The following is a 21,036-nucleotide window of genomic DNA, read 5'->3' on the forward strand; positions in this document are numbered from 1 at the left end:
AGGGTAGATGTTGTGCGATTGTTTCCCCTGGCTGGAGTGTCGAGAACTAGGGGGCATAGTCTCAGGATAAGGGGTCGGCCATTTAAAACTGAGACAAGGAAGAATTTCTTCACTCAGAGGGTTGTGAATCTTTGGAATTCTCTGCCCCAGAAGGCTGTGAATGCTGAGTCGTTGAGTATATTCAAGGCTGAGATAGATTTTTTGTCTCTAGGGGAATCAAGGGATATCAAGATCAGGTGGGAAAGTGGATTTAAGGTTTTATGATCAGCCATGATCTTACTGAATGGCGGAGCAGGTTCGAGAGGCCGTATGGCCTACTCCTGCTCTTATGTTCTTATGATTAGTATATTACAATGTTCCTCAGCCCTGCCTCTCTCTTTACTTATCTTGTACTGGTGATCTACAGCAGTTACCAATTAATAATTTGCTACCCTTATTACTCAGGTCCATTCATATTATTTATATTAATGAGATCTAGACGAGGGAACTAGATGTAATATCTCCAAGTTTGCAGACGACACAAAGCTAGGTGGGTGTGTGTGCTGTGAGGAGGATGCAGAGAAACTCCAGTATGATTTGGACAAGTTGGGTGATTGGGCAGATGCAGTATAATGTGGATAAATGCGAGGTTATCCACTTTGGTGGCAAAAACAGAAAGACAGATCATCATCTGAATGGCAATAGATTGGGAAAAGGGGAAGTGCAACGAGACCTGGGTGTCCTTGTGCACCAGTCGCTGAAGGTAAGCATGCAGGTGCAGCAGGCGGTTAAGGCGGCAAATGGTATGTTGGCCTTCATAGCGAGAGGATTCGAGTACAGGAGCAAGGATGTCTTGCTGCAGTTGTACAGGGCCTTGGTGAGACCACATCTTGAGTATTGTGTGCAGTTTTGGTCGCCTTATCTGAGGAAGGATGTTCTTGCCATGGAGGGAGTGCAGCGAAGATTCACCAGACTGATACCTGGGCTGGCAGGAATGACGTATGAAGAGAGATTGAGTCGATTAGGCTTATATTTGCTAGAGTTTAGAAGAATGAGAGGGGATCTCATTGAAACTTATAAAATTCTAACAGGACTAGACAGACTAGATGCAGGAGGGATGTTCCCGATGGCGGGGGAGTCCAGAACCAGGGGTCACAATCTAAGGATAAGGGGTAAGCCATTTAGGACTGAGATGAGGAGGAATTTCTTCACCCAGAGAGTGGTGAACCTGTGGAATTCTCTACCACGGAAGGCAGTTGAGGCCAACTTATATTAAATATATTCAAGGAGTTAGATATATTTCTTAAGGCTAAAGGGACCAAAGGATATGGGGAGAAAGCAGGGACAGGGTACTGAATTTGGATGATCAGCCATGATCTCATTAAATAGCAGAACAGGCTCAAGGGGCCGAATGGCCTACTCCTGCTCCTATCTTCTATGTCTATTTCAACCTCATCACATTTTGCTGGTAGATTCATACACTTTGTAGCTGCATTGCAACATTCCTCATCAATAAATAAGTAGTAGGTCCACCATTAGAAAACATTTATACCCTTGGGTCTGACTTTTAGCTATACTCTGTCAATTAATACCAATATTCTTGTTAGCTGCATATACCTCCAGCTGTGGATGCTGAGTCGTAGAGTATATTCAAGGCTGAGAGAGGTAGATTTTTGGACTCAAGGGATATGGGGATCCGGCAGGAAAGTAGAGTTGAGGTCAAAGATCAGCCATGATCTTATTGAATGGCGGAGCAGGCTCGAGGGCCATGTGGCCTACTCCTGCTCCTAATTCTTAGGTCATTGGTTCCGATTGGGTTTCCTTCCATTCCAGAAATGTTTCCACCTGTACTGAGAGAATGACTGATGTAACCTTGGTCTGGTTTCAGACTTTCTGTAAACCATATCATGTTTACTATTCCAAGGGTACATATTCTGTGGTAACTAGTTTATTTTTTAACCAGATTCTTATTCTTATTTGGTATTTCCTTGCCATGAGCTGGTCTCGCCAACAGACAAAATGAGGAAGAAATCTGCGCCATTCTCACTTACCTCTCTGGATTCAGTTTTAGTGTAATATGCCATAAGCAACATTAAACATTATTCTGAGGGCTTTCACTTGGCAGTCACATTAAAGTATCACAAACATTATGACTCAAGTGCACCAGGAAGTCTTTAATAACAAAAACATTTATTATCCACAAAATACATTGGAATCAATGAAATACAAGGATTAAAATACATTAGTTTTATTTAAAATGCTGTACTGTAGTATAGGCAGCTGTAATAAATATGTTTTCAATAGTGTGGCTGATTGCCTGTGTATTGCCAATAGTGTAGCTGAACTTGTAAAATATTACATTTCTGAAATATAAGTGTTCGACGTTCAACAACAGAGTTTGCAAGACATAACATTTGACACAGACCCCAGTTGTGTGTCCTTTTCTCAGTGCAACTTACCATAATTCAGCAAACTTTTTTTTTTTGGGGGGGGGGGTGGTGGAGAGGCATCATCATGGTTACCTATGTGTTATCTTTATTAACTTCTATTGAATTTTCCATTAGAGCAGGCAGTATTGGAGCATTTTTTAAGCCATTCTGCACAAGAACTGTGTTGGGTTCCATCTTAGAGGTCCGCCGGATCCCCATATCCCTTGAGTCCACACACAGGATAAAGCTTTGTGCAAATTGCAAAGCTTTTAATTAAGATGGACACAAAGGATTTCTTTTTGCCTTGAGTTGGCTTTTTCTATTAGGGGACCTTCCTGTAGTAAATGTCTTTCAGACAAAGAAGCCCTGAGAATGAAAACGGTCATACATTGGTCTTAGTGTGGTTTAATCCTAGCCATGTTCGATAAGCAGAACCCCACATAGTCATGGCTAGCATTTGAAAGGCTGAAGAATAAAAACAAATTCACATGACTACAATATCCTTCAAATCTTCCGGTGCTATAAAGAATGATACTTGCATTTTTACATAATTTTCTATCCAAATATTCTAATATATGGAACATAAATGTGATCTAACAGTCCAATCTCTACTATATTTTCTATAGAAAGAATCATTCCAGGACCTCCAATGGCTTAGTTCTACATGCACCACTAAGTGTGGCCTTAAGCCATGTAGAACAGAAAGGTCCCTGATTCAATCACTGATCAGTCCTGAGTTAGCTGATCTCAGTCAGGATGCTACAATTGGCCTGAGTGCCTCATTGGAAACAGGAGGGTAAAAAAATCAACCAAAACCCCTGCCTAAATTGCTATCCAGTGAGCGTCTAAGAATTTCCATGCCTGGGTGCTGGGGAGAACCAGGTCAGGCTCACCTTCTACAGTTGAGTATCTTTCCAACACTCACTAGCTACTTGAGAGATAATGGAGAACACGCATTCTAGCATTGAGTCAGCGCCTTCAATGGAGAAATCTGAAAAATGGTATAGAAGGATTTTTATTTTCTAACTGCCAGTTTTCCAGGTTAGGCTTCCTCTAGCTACAGAATTTTGTACACAATTTTTATGTCCTATGTAGACATATCACTATGATTTGGATAATAATTTTGTTGCTTTGATAGTCCATATTAATCCATCATATACTGATTGCAACATTGAACTTCAGGAATACCAAATAAATTCACCAAATACTCATTTTGTGGAATAGCTATAGCACGCTGCAAAAAAAATCCAAATTCTGTGTTATTATTTTTACTTTAAATGTTATGCACAATATTAGAAGAAAAGATGAAGAATGGTAATTTTGTAGAGGTTTAATTCAAACAGACAATAAAGCAACTCACTGAGTATATTGCTGGGACCTGGGTTAAAAATATCCATTATGAACCAAGTTGTTTTAACAGCAGATTCCTCCACCACTTTTGCAGAAATAGGTTAAATCATCATTCATTGCAAACTTTTAACTAGTAATTTGCAAATAGCTTGAAATTATATATGCTAACAACCCAATGGGGAAATGTACAATATAAAGCTAAGATCTCTATGAATCCTTCATTATTCCATGCTTTAATTTTATTGCTCAGAATATAAACATTATCTTAACATGGAGAAATAACACTGTTTCGGTTGATGCACAGCTTCAATGGCAAGTTCTTGTTACTATATAGATACAGTACATAACTTCAAGCTAGCTTGCATTCAGCTTTTCATTAATCATGAGAAATAACCCCCCCCCCCATAAAAAACCCAAACTAACTGCATTATAAATAAAATGTAGGACCTTTTCTTAGTATACATTAAAATGCAGTACCCAATTTCAGAGCAGTATTATTCTATAACAACAGAAAATGCTGGAAACACTCAGCAGGCCAGGCAGCATCCATGGAGGGAGAATCAGAGTTAACGTTTCAGGTCTGTGACCCTTCGTCAGAATTATTCTATGTTTCTCCAACTAATTTTAACTGTATAAGGGAATGGATCTTCCAATATTTAAATATTGCTATTCTAATGAAATGAATAACAACTGGTCTTAAAAGGTCTAGTGACAAAGTAATCTATTTACTTAGTAAGATGTAACTCATGCAGTATTTAATTTTACTTTACTGAAAAACCATCATGACAGTGAGCTATTTTTATCATCTAATAACGATTTTAATTTCTCACTGAATGTCAAGGTGTAAAACTTTAATGATTACATAAAAATATGAATGTGACATGCATATCTGCACATTGGTTTAGGCTACTCTGGAAGGTATTGTTCAGATCTATATGCTGTTCAGGATTATGAATGTTGTAAAAAAGTGAAACCGTCTTACTATCATAACTGATTTGTTAGCTATTTGTGTAGGCTGTGACGTAAGGGCTTACACAATAAGTAAAAAGATATGTCTTATCAATGATCATTTAATTTACAACTTTGTCACTTAACTATACAAATGATATGAGAATCATTAATAATTATGCAGCTGCATATCAAAATTTACTGTACAGTGCAAAGCCCTATTGCAGAAAATTGTATTCAAATAATTAACTGAAAATAGGCTTGACACCTCAGCTACTCTGTCTCAAATGTTAACAAGTCTGCCATATAAGCATAACTACCATATAAGCAAGCACCTATGCTACTAGCTAATGGAGAACGAGAGGTATCAGTTAACTATTTTTCAAATGGTGTAAAATATCTTTGTTGCAAAAGAAATGCAAGCTAATGTTCAATTTATGTAAACCAAATATATATTTTCCGAAAACTTGTTATTGAGCAGAAGAAATTGCATCACAACTTCTCTGCACCATACTGAGATAACGGTGGGGGGGGGGGGGGGGGGCAGTGAATACAAAATTATGGAAAAAACTAGTAGCACTTGCATTCAGAATTGAGACTTGGAGAGATTCATGGTACAGGAGAGGCGAGATTCATGGTACAGGAGAGGCCAAGTACACAGAACAGGAATGGAAAGACTCCACAAACTAAGCTGACAAGACCAAGGATGAAGCCAACATGCTGAAAGCAGAGAAGATGCCAGGTGCAGAACCAATCCAGATTGACGACTTTCAGCAGTAATCAAAAAGCCACATGCAAAATTTTATTAATCATAGCAGAGATTTTCACGTGACCACTCTCTACACATCCCTGGCATCTCTCTCTATGCCTGGTTGCTTACTACACTAACCCAAGTCTTTTCAGATATATTCTCATTTATTCTCTTCAGTTTGCAGTATTTCCCCCCACCTGCAGTACCAACACTGCTACATTGTGGACATCTGTAAGTCAAGTAAAGGATGTCAAGATGGCATTAGCTTTTCCAGTGCATTCAATGTTTCCTATGTATCCCATGATAACACGTGCATTAATTTACTGTGTAATTGGACTAGTAAATTTCTGATGCTAGATGTGTTTGCTTCTGGTTATTCATATTATTACCCTAACCACAATATATCACGATCTTGCATTTCCAATGGCATGTTTAACAAACGAAATAAGTCTATTAACAAATATGACAACAATGAAGCTCTACAAACTAGTTTGTTCCCATGAAATTTTAGTATGGGCAGTTTGGTACAAACATACAGACTACATATTTTTAATAGGATAATAAGGTACACACAGTTAGTACGTAGAACAAAGAAAGCTCCTGTAAACTATTTTTTTGCAGTTTTAATAGTCCATTATCCCATACTCATTCTTTTTAACAGCAGTGACAATTGAACATTAGACAAGAATTGGCTATGTAATGTTATATATATATATATATATATCACTTCATTTGTGTCTGAGTTTTGCACATTGTCAAAATCTGTTTCAGAGCCTTCTGAACATCTTCATCCATTTGACCCTGGAAATATGTTGAAAAAAAAAGTTAGACCTAGAACAAAGCCATATGCTAAAATGGTAACTTTTGGCTCCAAGACATAGGAAGAAATAGAATTGAGATCCCACTAAGGGAATTTGAAGAATCAGGTTCAAGAACAGGACTGCAAGAGTAGCAATCTCAGGATAACCCCTGCTGCCGTGTACACAATGGATAAGCTTCAGCTGAATAGGGTGAACAGTTTCTCCCCATCTGCTCTATCAAATACTCTCATAATTTTGAACACCTCTATCAAATCTTCCCATAACCTTCTCTGCTCCAAGAAGAACAATCCCAGCTTCTCTACTGCCTCCACATAACAGAAGTCCCTCATCCATGGTACCATTCTTGTAAATCTCCTCTGCACCCTATCCAAGGCCTTGACATCCTTCCTAAAGTGTGGTGCCCAGAATTGGGCACAATACTCTCGCTGAGGCCTAACCAGTGCTTTATAAAGGTTTACAATAATTTCCTTGCTTTTGTACTCTATGGTAAGTAAAAATGTTAAAAATTTCAAATGTGACCCCCATCATGCCTCGAACCTGTCCAGTTCTGGTTTTAACAGAGGCGGGACAAGGGGCAAGCGACCAATCCACGCTCAGGAGACGGGTCATCGCTGAAACATTTTAAGGAAGCTGCGTAACTCCATTTTAACAGGTTACTATGTTAACTACAGTCGGCCGGGTTTCCCTGGCTTCGGGAAACCCGGCAGGTAAAAGGAGACAAAAAATTATGGATCCATAAGGTAGCGGACCAGCAGAGTTTCCTCCAGGCCCAACAAGCTAAGCATGTAAACCCCACACCACCCCAATCTGCCCCCCCCCCGACACGATCTGTCACCTTCCCCACCCCCAGGATTTCCGATCCCCCACCAACCACGCTCTACCCAGCTCCCACAATCTCTCTCCCCAACCACCCTCGCCCCCAAATGTCCAACAGGCAGCCAAGACTGTCAATCAGGCTAGCTGTCGGGTGGGGGACCTGGGAAAAATAATTCACACATACACTTCTGGGTTTCCAGAGCATAACGCCGCCCCCACCCAGCCTCAGGGCCTTTGCCTCTATTTATAAAGCCAAAATTCCCATATTCTTTCTTTTTTAAAACAGACTTAGCAACTTGTCCTGTCATCTTCAAAGATTTGTGTATGTGAACCCCCAAGTCTCTTTGTTCCTGCACCCCCTTTAAAATTGTATAATTTAATTTATATTGCCTCTCATTTTTCCTTCCAGAATGCATCACTTCACATTTCTCTGCATTAAATTTCATCTGCCATTTGCTCTATGCCCTCCTGAAGTCTGCTGCTATCCTCCTCACTGTTTACTACATTTCCAAGCTTTGTCTCATTTGAAAACTTGGAAATTATGCTCCCTATACCCAAGTCCAGGCCATTGATTAGTATCAAAAAGATCAGTGGTCCCAATAGCAACCCTTGGTGGACACCACTGTATAATTCCCTCCCGGCTGAGAAACGACCGTTACTCTCTGCTTTCTGTCGAGTACTTTAGTACTTCAAGTCATACCCTCTGCCTCCACAAGATTATTTCCTTTTTGGTCTCCAATGTGTCCCACCCTTTCTTTAACTATCCTTTTATACTCTTTATTATGTTTATAAAATACTTTAGTATTTCCTTTTATGTTACCTGCTAATCTTTTCTCATACATCTTTGCCCCTCTTATTTTCTTTTTCAGTTCTCCCCTGCACTTCCTATATTCTGCTTGATTCTCGACTCTATTATCATCCTGACATTTATCATAAGCCTCCTGTTTCTGTTTAATTTTAATCCCAATTTCTTTAGTCATCCAGGAAAGCCTCCCATTGCTCATTTACTGTTTTACCCATTAGTCTTTGTTTGAATTCCGCCTGGGCCAGATCACTTTTCAACTCTCTGAAATTAGCCCTCTTCCAGTTGAATATCTTCACCTTTGATTATTCCTTGTCCTTTTACATAACTACTCCAGACCTAATGATATTGTGATCACTGTTTCCCAAATGCTCTCCCACTGTAACATTCTCCACTTGCCCCATTTCATTCTCCAGAACTAGATCCAGCACTGCTTCCTTTCTCATTGGGCTGGAAATGTAGAGGTGAATTTTAACCCCCAAACTGGCTGGGTTAGGGTAGAATCATGTTAAAATTTAAAAAAATCTGAAACCCATCCCCAACCCGCCCAATTCTGGGTTTAACGGAGACGGGACAAGGGGTGGGTTGGCAATTTGAATATTTTAATGAGACTGGCAGCCACTAATTTAACAGGCCTCAGGGAGCCCGGCAGCTGGAGGGAGGCGAGGACAGCATCGGGGAGAAGGCAAGTGCCTTTACAGCACTGCTTGTGGACTAGGATGAGCAGGAGTGCAACCCCCCGGCCCCAAGCTCATTCCCAATCAGACCACACCCCCATACAATGACCCTCGGAGTCGGGGATGGATCGCGCCCCCGCCCTCCTTAAAAACTCCACAGCAACTGAGGAAACCTGGACAAAACTCCGTGCCCCCGCCTACGTAACCTGCCCCTGTTAATATCCAGGCCATACTGATCAGGACACATTTCAGGAATTCCTCCCCCTCCTTGCCCTTTACACTTCCCCCTGTCCCCCAATCTATATTAGGATAATGAATCTCCCCATTATCAGTACTCTATTGTTTTTACATCTTTCTGAAATTTGCTCTTCCATCTCCTTACCACTATTTGGTGGTCTACACTATAGAGACAGCAGCGTAACAGTTCTTGTTCTGATTCTTAACTCTAACCAAATAGATTCAGTCTTAGAACCCTCAAGCACATTATCCCTTTTTAGGGCAGTAACAGGATATGTGATCAATACTGCTGCAGCCCCTCCTTTTTTTCCCCTTCCCTATTCCTCCTGTAACCAGGAATGTTAAGTTCCCATTCCTGCCATTGTATGAACCAAACTTCCATTATTGCCACTGTAACATAACCTCATGTGGCAACTTGTGCCTGCACCTCCCCAACCTTAATAAATATATAGGATTCTATCATCACTAGAATGTGTGTCTGTTCTGGAAGTTTTGTTCAGACAGGATCCTTAAAGCTAGAGTTAGGGAACAGGAAAATAAACTTTACAATTCTTGGTGTGCATTACCAGCCACCAAATAATGGAGATGAGATAGAGGCGGAGATCTGTAGAAAGTTCAGAGAAAGAGGCAAGAGTAACTGGGCAATCATTTTGGGTGATTTTAATATCCCAAGATAGATTATGATAAAGGTAACTTATTTTGTCACAGGGAGGACTACTTTTTAGAATGTTTCCTGTCCAACAAGGGAAGAAGCATTGTTTGATTTAAGTATGGGAAATGAAGTGGGACAAATAACAGATATAATACAGAAACAATTGGGAGGTAGCAACCACAACTTAGGTTCAACTTGAAAGTAGCAAAGGATAAGGAAGAGTCAAAGATAAGGGTGCTGGACTGAAAAAAGGCAAAGTATGCTGAGACAAGAAGGGATCTGGCTTAAATTGGACAGAAAATTCAGCAAACTAAATGGCAAATCAGCACTGAGAAATCTTCAAATATGAAATAGATAAGAGTGTAAAACAGATATATTCGTATAAAATGAAAAAGGAGTACATTAAAGTATAGAGTTCTGTGGATAAACGGAGAGATTAAAACTAAACTGAAATATAAAAGTGAGACATCTGATAAATTAATAGCTACCAATACTAAGGAAAATCATGAGGGATATAGATGGTGTAATGGTGAGGTGAAAAGGGAGATTATTAGGGCTAAAAGTGAATATGAAAAAAGACTGGTAGATATTAGAAAAAGAAAACAGTAAAGTTTTTAATTTGAAAAGTAAAATAATTAAAAGGTTAGGACCACTCAGATAAATAGGGGAAATGTAGCCATGGAAGATGAAGGAATGACAGAGATAGTCAATAAATATTCTGCATCCATTTTTACAAATGATGGTAGAGGTGAGAACACAGATGTATGAATACAGATGTATTAGAAGAGGATGCAGAAGATAACTGTAGAAAAGGAATTGGTTCTGAAATAATTAGCAGAATTTAAATGAATATGTCAGCCATTCCTAACGGCATGCATTCTAGGCTGTTAAACAAAGGCAGAAAAGAGATAGAGGTTCTGATCACAATTTTACAATTGTCCTTCAATAGGCAAGTTATGCTAGGGAACTAGAGGGTAAACAATGTAACACCTCTGTTCAAGAAGGAAAGAAGGTTAAACCAGGTAACTGAAGAACAAGTTGTCCAATGCAATTTGTTAACAAACTATTAGAATCAATATAATTCAAAATCAAATTAATGTACATTAATTAGATGCCTGGGAGTAAGGACAGCCAGTGTGGATTTATTGACAAATTTAATCTTTAAAAAAAAGTGACTGATTGTATAGATAAGTGGAATGTAATAGATGTAGCGTATATGGATTAGCAGAAGGAATTCACTAAGGTTTTTCACAGGAGGCTCATTACAATGATTCAGGTATATGCTATAAGAGGAAATGTGACACAATAGGTTAATTGAGAGATCAGAAGCAAAGGGTTAGATTTAACAGGTACTACTCAGACCAGAGACATTAGAGAGGTTGGAATTTGTGTACTCCGGGAGTCAGCTTTTGCTCTCAATATAGAGAGCACAACATAGAGAGTGGTCTTAACCGAGTGTACTTAAACAAAGGGCTGGATTTTGCTACGGGGGCAGGTTGGGGTCGTGTTCCCCACATTTCGTGTTTCCCACACGAATCCTGAACGATGTGGGAAATTGATGCAATTTTGATTTTATAGCCCTATTGATTCCCCACGTGTGGGAACCCCTAGCCAGTGAGCTTTTCAGGTGGGAAGCTCGCCTCCGATGACATCATCGCTGCTGCTTCATTTAAGGGCTTCCACAAGCCTTGCTCACTTCAGCAGACTGCCAAGCTTCTGGCCCTGGCAGCTACTGCTACCATCATCAATCATGGCGACACATCGGAGTAAGGCATCCCCCAGATTTGACGAGGCAGCCCTCCAGGCATTGGTGGAGGGAGCGACAGAGAGCAGGGAGGTGCTCTTCCCCTCCTCGAGGAGGAAGAAGCCACCCCAGCAAACCAAGGCTGTGTGGCTGAGGGTGGCAGAGCAGGTGAACACCAGCTCGAATACCAGCAGAACATGGATCCAGTGTCGGAAACGCTTCCATGACCTTCTGCGCACTGGAAAAGTGAGTATGATGTTCCCATCACTCTTAATCTGATCCCCATTGCCTTTCCTCACCAGCTCTCAGCTTTACCAATCTCTTCCTCCACATCCCACTTGACACTGACATCCATGCACCCTTTCCCACTCCCTCTCTCTCTCTATGGTCACATTCACCTAACTAATGGACTATGCAGCCCTCACACTCCCTATCACGGTCATGCTATGAAAACAACTTACATCACATAGGGAGGGCCCTTGGTCTTGCCATCTCACTCCATCTTTCTCTCCTTCTAAGCATCTATGCCATCGATTCTCTACACTCACTCCTTCATTCTCGCTCAAACTCCACTTGTCTCCCCCATTGCAGGAAAAGAGAGCTCACAACCGAAGAGCGCGAGCCAGGACAGGGGGAGGGGCAGCCTCCTTAGCCCAGCTGACCCCATGGGAGGAGGCGATCCTGGAGATCGTCGGCATCCAGGACGACACACAAGTGGGGGACGGAGAGACCGGTGCAGCAGAGCAAGCTGGTGACAGAAGAGTTTTCCAACTCTCTCAATTGCATTGCATGACTCGCTGATAATGACTTGGAAGCTCTAGCAGATGGACCTCTGATCATCTGCAATAAGCACTGTGCAGGTAACCCTGGCTTCTCATCTCTGACACTTTCCTTTACTCCCCCACAGGACCATCGCAAGCTCCCGTCTCCAGGACGCAGGAGGAGGTTCAGCCTCAGCATCCAGACTCCTCAGAGGAAGCTGCAACCTCTGAGGGCGCAGCGTCAGCAGAAGGCAACGCACCCAGCACCAGCGCAGACACTCACACCTCGGTGGGACCTTCGGGACATAGAGTAGTGTTGTCACCATCACAGCTCACAAGTGAGCCTCAGCAGATGGTGGAGACAGGGACAGCAGTGGAGAGTCCTAGTCGGAGGGCGCAGCACTCTCCCAGCTCGGCTCAGCTGCATGTCGACCCTCTGCCTCTGGGTCCATCCACAGTATCAGTGGTGATGGCACTCCAGGAAAATATGCAGGAGTCTCTGGCAGGTTTTGTCTCCAGGGTTGCTGCGAGTGTGGAGCGAATGGAGGAGTCCGTCGCTAACATGAGCAGAGCCTTTGTGGAGTCATTGGCGCATCAACGCATTACCACGGAAAGGATGGCAACCTCCGTGGAAAGGCTGGCTACGGCCATGGAGGAGATAAGTCGCGCGAGTGTTGAAAACATGGTGAGTGTTCAGACTAGACTGACATCTCTGGAGGAGCGATGGGCAGCTATTGAACAGAGAAACCAGACCTTCATGGCAGTCCCTCTGAGAAGGACTGCCAGTCCCGACACGGGTCCCCATGGCTCCCCTGATGTGCAGCAAGGTGCTCTCTCGCCACTTGCAAGCGCTGAGGGGGACCTGACCTATGAGAAGGATGATGGTGGCAGAGAACAAGGAGGTGGGGGCTCCTCTCCAAGCGCTCAAACTTCCATGCTACTGACAAGTCCTCGGTCAGAGCACCACCTGAGTCAGCACCCAAGTGAGATCGGCGTCTCAACCCCTGCACAGCCGCAGGAGCAGCAGACTGTTGCGCAGCCCTTACAGGCTCGCAACCCCAGAGGACGCCCGCCAAAGGTGTCCAGGCAGGAGCAGCAAGGAAGTGAGCAAGGGGCCTCCACATCTGCTGATGCCACTGGGGAACCACTACGTAGGAGCACGCGTAAGAGAAAGAAACTGCACAAATAATCACAAGGGTAGTCACTTGGGTGGAATTTAATGTGTTATGGTTGAAAGCCATCAGAATAATGTTAATAATTCCGGTCGCCTGTCATTTCAATTCACCGCTCCATTCCCACTCGGACCTCACCGTCCTTGGCCTCTTGTACTGTTCCACGGAAGCTCAACGTAAACTCGAGGAACAGCACCTCATCTTCCGATTAGGCAGTCTGCAGCCTTCTGGTCTCAATATCGAGTTCAACAATTTCAGATCATAACCTCGGCCCCTATTTCATTTTCACTTATATTTTTTCACTCCTTTCCTTTCCCCCCCCCCCCCTTTCCTTTTGTTTCTCTCTCACACCTGGCAGCTATCTTTTGCCCTGCCAGTACACTTTACACCTAATCACAGCCTATTACCATCTCGTCTAGCTTCTAATCTCTTTTACTTCTTTTATTCTTTTGTCCGATCGCAGCCCTGCCTTCGATCTAGTTCCTTTTCTCTCCAGTTTTGAAGAAGGGTCAAACCCGAAACGTCAACTCAAATTTCTCTCCACGGATGTTGCCTGACTTGCTGAGTTTTTCCAGCATTTTCTGTTGTTATTTTTAATAAATCATCTGTTGGCTACTGCTGTAGTTGTGGCGTGTGTCATTTCGCGAATGGGACTTTCACTTTGAGGTCAGTATGGTGGTCACATCGCTAGAAGTCAGCTGGTTCCTGGCTATTGTCAGTGCTCAGGTAAAAGGATGCGAGGCAATAGTCCCTCATGGGCGAGGCTCAGCAAATCTGCCCAATATGAGCGCGTTCCTTGCATGCCGGCCACCAATGTTCTCGCGCACTGCTGCCGCTGGTTGATGAGCCTCTGCAAGATGTTCGTCTTCGCTCTCCTCCTCCTCCTCATCTGAGGAGGATATGTCAGGAGCCACTTGGTCCTCGGCCATCTGCAAGCCACGACGCTGTGCCATGTTGTGAAGCACACAGCAAACCACAACGATTCTGGAGACCCTGGCTGCTGAGTATTGCAGGGCTCCACCTGATCTATCCAGGCATCTGAAGCGCATCTTCAGCAGACCAATGGTCTGCTCGATCATGGCTCTGGTGGAAAGGTGGCTGGAGTTGTAGTTCTCCTCAGCTGCGTTGGATGGGCTCCTCAGCGGCGTCAATAGCCACGTCCTCAAGGGATAGCCCTTGTCTCCAAGTAGCCATCCGTTAAGTTGGTGTGGCGGACTGAATAGCGGAGGCACAGTAGACTGGCGCAGTATGAAGGAGTCATGGCAACTGCCAGGGTACTTGGCACAAACATGCAAAATTTCCTTCTTGTGGTCACACACCAGCTGAACGTTGAGGGAGTGGAAGCCCTTGCGGTTGACAAAAATACCAGGATTGCGATGGGGAGCCTTAAGGGCCACATGTGTGCAATCAACGATGCCCTGCACCCTTGGAAAGCCTGCAAGATTAGCAAATCCAACTGCTCTCGCCATGACACTTGCTCGATCCTTGGTGAAATGGATGTGATTGTGCGCGATGGCAAAGAGGGCATCGGTTACCCGCTTGATGCAGGTGTGTGCGGCCGCCTGGGAGATGCCGCTGATGTCTGCTGCTGATCCCTGGAATGAGCCTGAGGCAAAAAAGTTGAGTGCGATGGTGACTTTGACGGCCACTGATAAGGGGGTGTCCAGCTGCTCCTCTGGGCTCCAGGTCTTGCTGCAGCATTGCGCAGATGTCAGCCACTATCTCTCGCGAAAGTCGGAGCCGCCTTTGGCACTGCTGCTCAGACATGTTGAGGTAGCTGACCCTGTTTGGGGGGTATCTCCTGCGCCGACGGCCTTCCATGCGCTGGCCCCTTCTGGCCTGTGCATCCTCAGGTGGGGCAGCAGCAGTTTGGCGCAACTGTTGTTGTTGCTGCTGCTGTTGGGCGGCCTCATGTAATATCCAGAAGGGCAGGACAAAAATGGCTCCCATGCTTCTGGTAGATGCCTCAGTTGAGGAAGCGCTCAGTGAAGGTGGCGAGAGGGGTTTCCCAGGAGGTCACACTGGAGATGGTTGTCAGGCTTGCAAACTTCCAGAGCTGTGGGTATGCCTTCTGAAAGATCCCCCAGACCTGAGAGAGCAAAGTTATGCCACCTGCAATTAAAGCCTGTTCAAATCTGCCATTTAATGGTTGAGCTGCAGCTGCTACTCCGCAAGCCAGTTGTGCTCCCGCCAGGTTTCAGATGTGTGTTTCCCACCAGGCGTGTTTCACGTGGGAAAACGAGAACTTGCAAGTGGTTAGGAAAATGGGATTATAGAGCCAACTGAGGGCTTGTTAAGGGCCTTAAGGGCCTATCCCGCCTCCTGGAGGCGGGACGGAGTCGGGACCAGCAGACACGAATTTAGGAAAATTGCGTGGAGGCGGGATGGAGGCGGGTTTGGGCCCGCACGCCAGTTTTGCGATTTTTATCCCCCACACGCCTCCAATCCCGCCTCCCCGGCCCTAGCAAAATCCAGCCCGATGTGTTCAAGCTGGGTATTTGGTGACAGTGGAAATTCGATGCAGAAGGGGAAGGAGGTGCTGCTTTTTAGCTTAAAAGAAGAGGCTTATAATGTTGCAAAGAATAGTAGTAAACCTGAGGGCTGGGAGAGATTTAGAAAGCAGCAAAGGATGACCAATAAATTGATAAAAAGGGAGAAAATAGAATGAGAGTAAACTTGCAAGAAATATGAAAATAGATTGCAAGAGCTTCTACAAGTATATAAAAAGGAGAGTAGCAAAAGTAAACATTTGTCCCTTAGAGGTTGAGACAAGAGCAATTATAATAGGGAATAGGGAAATGGCAGAGACTTTAAACAAATATGTTGTATCTGTCATCACAGTAGAAGATACAAAAAGCATACCAAAAAAAGTTGGGAACCAAGGGGCTAATGAGAGTGAGAAACTTAAAGTAGTTAAGATCAGTAGAGAAAAAGTACTTGAGAAACTAATGGGACTAAAAGCCAACAAATCCCTTGGACCTGATGGCCTACATCCTAGGGTTTTAAAAGAGCTTGGTGCATAGAGATAGTGGGTGCAATGGTTCCCTAGATTCTATAACGGTCCCAGCGGGATGGAAGGTAGCAAATGTAACCCTGCTATTCAAGTAAGGAGGGGGCGAGAAAACGGGGGGGGGGGGGGGGGGGGAGAGAAAACGGGGGGGGGGGGGGGGGGGGGGAGAGAAAACGGGGGGGGGGGGGAGAGAAAACGGGGGGGGGGGGGGAGAGAAAACGGGGGGGGGAAAGAGAAAACGGGGGGGGTGAAAAAGAGAAAACGGGGGGGGGGAAAGAGAAAACGGGGGGGGGGGAAAGAGAAAACGGGGGGGGGGGAAAGAGAAAACGGGGGGGGGGGAAAGAGAAAACGGGGGGGGGGGAAAGAGAAAACGGGGGGGGGGGAAAGAGAAAACGGGGGGGGGGGAAAGAGAAAACGGGGGGGGGGGAAAGAGAAAACGGGGGGGGGGGAAAGAGAAAACGGGGGGGGGGGAAGAGAAAACGGGGGGGGGGGGAAGAGAAAACGGGGGGGGGAGAGAAAACGGGGGGGGGGCAGAGAAAACGTGGGGGGGGAGAGAAAACGGGGGGGGGGGGAGAGAAAACGGGGGGGGGGGAGAGAAAACGGGGGGGGGGAGAGAAAACGGGGGGGGGGGAGAGAAAACGGGGGGGGGGAGAGAAAACGGGGGGGGGGAGAGAAAACGGGGGGGGGGGGAGAGAAAACGGGGGGGGGGGGGAGAGAAAACGGGGGGGGGGGGAGAGAAAACGGGGGGGGGGGGGAGAGAAAACGGGGGGGGGAGAGAAAACGGGGGGGGGAGAGAAAACGGGGGGGGGAGAGAAAACGGGGGGGGGAGAGAAAACGGGGGGGGGGGGGAGAGAAAACGGGGGGGGGGAGAGAAAACGGGGGGGGGGGAGAGAAAACGGGGGGGGGGGAGAGAAAACGGGGGGGGGGGGAGAGAAAACGGGGGGGGGGGGAGAGAAAACGGGGGGGGGGGGGGGAGAGAAAACGGGGGGGGGGGGGGAGAGAAAACAGGGGGGGGGAGAGAGAAAACGGGGGGGGAGAGAAAACGGGGGGGGGGGGGGAAGAGAAAACGGGGGGGAGGGGGGAGAGAAAACGGGGGGGAGAGAAAACGGGGGGGGGGGGGGGGGAGAGAAAACGGGGGGGGGGGGGGGGGGGAGAGAAAACCGGGGGGGGGGGGGGAGAGAAAACGGGGGGGGGGGGAGAGAAAACGGGGGGGAGGGGGGGAGAGAAAACGGGGGGGAGGGGGGGAGAGAAAACGGGGGGAGGGGGGGAGAGAAAACGGGGGGGAGAGAAAACGGGGGGGAGGGGGGGAGAGAAAACGGGGGGGAGGGGGGGAGAGAAAACGGGGGGAGGGGGGAGAGAAAACGGGGGGGGAGAGAAAACGGGGGGGGGGGGGGAGAGAAAACGGGGGGAGAGAAAACGGGGGGGGAGAGAAAACGGGGGGGGAGAGAAAACGGGGGGGGGGGGGGAGAGAAAACGGGGGGGGGGGAGAGAAAACGGGGGGGGGGAGAGAAAACGGGGGGGGGGAGAAAGAAAACGGGGGGGAGGGGGGGAGAGAAAACGGGGGGGAGGGGGGGAGAGAAAACGGGGGGGAGGGGGGGAGAGAAAACGGGGGGGAGGGGGGGAGAGAAAACGGGGGGGAGGGGGGGAGAGAAAACGGGGGGGAGGGGGGGAGAGAAAACGGGGGGGAGGGGGGGAGAGAAAACGGGGGGGGAGGGGGGGGGAGAGAAAACGGGGGGGAGGGGGGGGGAGAGAAAACGGGGGGGAGGGGGGGAGAGAAAACGGGGGGGAGGGGGGGGGAGAGAAAACGGGGGGGAGGAGGGGGAAAGAGAAAACGGGGGGGGGAGAAGAGAAAACGGGGGGGGGGAGAAGAGAAAACGGGGGGGGGGAAGAGAAAACGGGGGGGGGAAGAGAAAACGGGGGGGGGGAAGAGAAAACGGGGGGGGGGAAGAGAAAACGGGGGGGGGGAAGAGAAAACGGGGGGGGGGGAAGAGAAAACGGGGGGGGGAAGAGAAAACGGGGGGGGGAAGAGAAAACGGGGGGGGGGGGGAAGAGAAAACGGGGGGGGGAAGAGAAAACGGGGGGGGAAGAGAAAACGGGGGGGGAAGAGAAAACGGGGGGGGGAAGAGAAAACGGGGGGGGGAAGAGAAAACGGGGGGGGAAGAGAAAACGGGGGGGGGGGGGAAGAGAAAACGGGGGGGGGGGGAAGAGAAAACGGGGGGGGGGAAGAGAAAACGGGGGGGGAAGAGAAAACGGGGGGGGAAGAGAAAACGGGGGGGGGGAAGAGAAAACGGGGGGGGAAGAGAAAACGGGGTGGGAAGAGAAAACGGGGGGGGGAAGAGAAAACGGGGGGGGGAAGAGAAAACGGGGGGGGGAAGAGAAAACGGGGGGGGAAGAGAAAACGGGGGGGGGGGAAGAGAAAACGGGGGGGGGGGAAGAGAAAACGGGGGGGGGGAAGAGAAAACGGGGGGGGGAAGAGAAAGCGGGGGGGGGGAAGAGAAAACGGGGGGGGGAAGAGAAAACGGGGGGGGGAAGAGAAAACGGGGGGGAAAGAGAAAACGGGGGGGAAAGAGAAAACGGGGGGGAAAGAGAAAACGGGGGGGGAGAAGAGAAAACGGGGGGGGGAGAGAAAACGGGGGGGGGGGGGAGAGAAAACGGGGGGGGGAGAGAAAACGGGGGGGGGAGAGAGAAAATGGGGGGGGAAAGAGAAAACGGGGGGGGAAAGAGAAAACGGGGGGGGAAGAGAAAACGGGGGGGGAAGAGAAAACGGGGGGGGGGAAAGAGAAAACGGGGGGGGAAGAGAAAACGGGGGGGGGGGAAGAGAAAACGGGGGGGGGGAAGAGAAAACGGGGGGGAAAGAGAAAACGGGGGGGAAAGAGAAAACGGGGGGGGGGAAGAGAAAACGGGGGGGGGGAAGAGAAAACGGGGGGGGGGGAAGAGAAAACGGGGGGGGGGGGAAGAGAAAACGGGGGGGGGGGAAGAGAAAACGGGGGGGGGGAAGAGAAAACGGGGGGGGGGGGAAGAGAAAACGGGGGGGGAAGAGAAAACGGGGGGGGGGGGAAGAGAAAACGGGGGGGGGGGAAGAGAAAACGGGGGGGGGAAGAGAAAATTGGGGGGGGGGAAGAGAAAATTGGGGGGGGGGAAGAGAAAATTGGGGGGGGGGAAGAGAAAATGGGGGGGAAGGGAGAGAAAGGGGGGGGAAGGGAGAGAAAGGGGGGGGAAGAGAGAAAATGGGGGGGGAGAGAGAAAATGGGGGGGGGGGGGAGAGAGAAAATGGGGGGGGGGGAGAGAGAAAATGGGGGGGGAGAGAGAAAATGGGGGGGGGAGAGAGAAAATGGGGGGGGGGGAGAGAGAAAATGGGGGGGGGGGAGAGAGAAAATGGGGGGGGGGAGAGAGAAAATGGGGGGGGGGGGGAGAGAGAAAAAGAGAAAATGGGGGGGGGGGAGAGAGAAAATGGGGGGGGGGAGAGAGAAAATGGGGGGGGGGGGGAGAGAGAAAATGGGGGGGGGGGGAGAGAGAAAATGGGGGGGGGGGGGAGAGAGAAAATGGGGGGGAGAGAGAAAATGGGGGGGAGAGAGAAAATGGGGGGGGGGAGAGAGAAAATGGGGGGGGGAAGAGAAAATGGGGGGGGGAAGAGAAAATGGGGGGGGAAGAGAAAATGGGGGGGGAGAGAGAAAATGGGGGGGGGGAAGAGAAAATGGGGGGGGAAGAGAAAATGGGGGGGGGGGAAGAGAAAATGGGGGGGGGAAGAGAAAATGGGGGGGGGGAAGAGAAAATGGGGGGGGGGAAGAGAAAATGGGGGGGGGGAAGAGAGAATGGGGGGGGGGAAGAGAAAATGGGGGGGGGGAAGAGAAAATGGGGGGGGGGAAGAGAAAATGGGGGGGGAAGAGAAAATGGGGGGGGGGGAAGAGAAAATGGGGGGGGGAAGAGAAAATGGGGGGGGGAAGAGAAAATGGGGGGGGGAAGAGAAAATGGGGGGGGGGGGGGGAGAGAGAAAATGGGGGGGGGGGAAAGAGAGAAAATGGGGGGGGGAAAGAGAGAGAAAATGGGGGGGGGGGAAGAGAGAGAAAATGGGGGGGGGGGGAAAGAGAGAGAAAATGGGGGGGGGGGGAGAGAGAAAAGAGGGAACTACAGGCCAATTAATAATTAGTCCATTATTAAGGAACGGGGGCACTTTAAAATATCATAATATGATTAAGCAGAGTCAACACAGTTTTCTTATGTTTATGAAAGGGAAATTGTGTTTACCAAATTTATTAGATTTTTTGAAGATATAACTAGCAGGTTAGATAAAGGGGAACCAGTGGATGTAGTATATTTGGATTTCCAAAAGGCATTCGATAAAGTGCCACATAAAAGGTTACTATGCAAGATAAAGGCTCATGAGTTTGTGGGTAATATATTAGCATGGATAGAATCATAGAAAGTTACAGCACGGAAGGAAGTCATTTCGGCCCATCGTGTCTGTGCCGGCCAACAAAGAGCTATACAGCCTAATCCCACTTCCCAGCTTTTGGTCTGTAGCCCTGCAGGTTACAGCATCCCAAGTGCACATCCAAGTACTTTTTAAATGTGGTTAGGGTTCCTGCCTCTACCACCCTTTCAGGCAGTGAGTTCCAGACCCCCCACAACCCTCTGGGTGAAGAAATTTCCCCTCAAATCCCCTCTAAACCTTCCACCAATTACTTTAAATCTGTGCCCCCTCTGCTAAGGGAAATAGGTCCTTTCTATCCACTTTATCTAGGTCCCTCATAATTTTATACACCTCAATAAGGTCTCCCCTCAGTCTCCTCAGTTCCAAGGAAAGCAAACCCAGCCTATCCAGTCTTTCCTCATAGCTAAGATTCTCTACTCTTGGCAACATCCTTGTAAATCTCCTCTGTACCCTCT

At 47.6% G+C, this 21,036-nt stretch overlaps 1 protein-coding gene across 1 annotated transcript in view; it reads right to left on the reverse strand.

The window, feature by feature from the left end:
* Positions 1 to 2,133: 2,133 nt before the first annotated feature.
* Positions 2,134 to 21,036, reverse strand: part of rai14 (retinoic acid induced 14) — a 227,263-nt gene continuing 208,360 nt past the window's right edge. The window contains exon 16 of the mRNA XM_085966328.1: positions 2,134 to 6,258. Within this exon, the coding sequence (XP_085822454.1) occupies positions 6,181 to 6,258 (78 nt within the window). The 3' untranslated portion in view covers positions 2,134 to 6,180. The remainder of the gene's footprint in view (positions 6,259 to 21,036) is intronic.

This window comes from Somniosus microcephalus, chromosome 2 (genome assembly GCF_052327205.1).
Source record: "Somniosus microcephalus isolate GS21.2 chromosome 2, FLI_Smic_1.0, whole genome shotgun sequence".
In the NCBI taxonomy this organism is placed as follows: domain Eukaryota; kingdom Metazoa; phylum Chordata; class Chondrichthyes; order Squaliformes; family Somniosidae; genus Somniosus; species Somniosus microcephalus.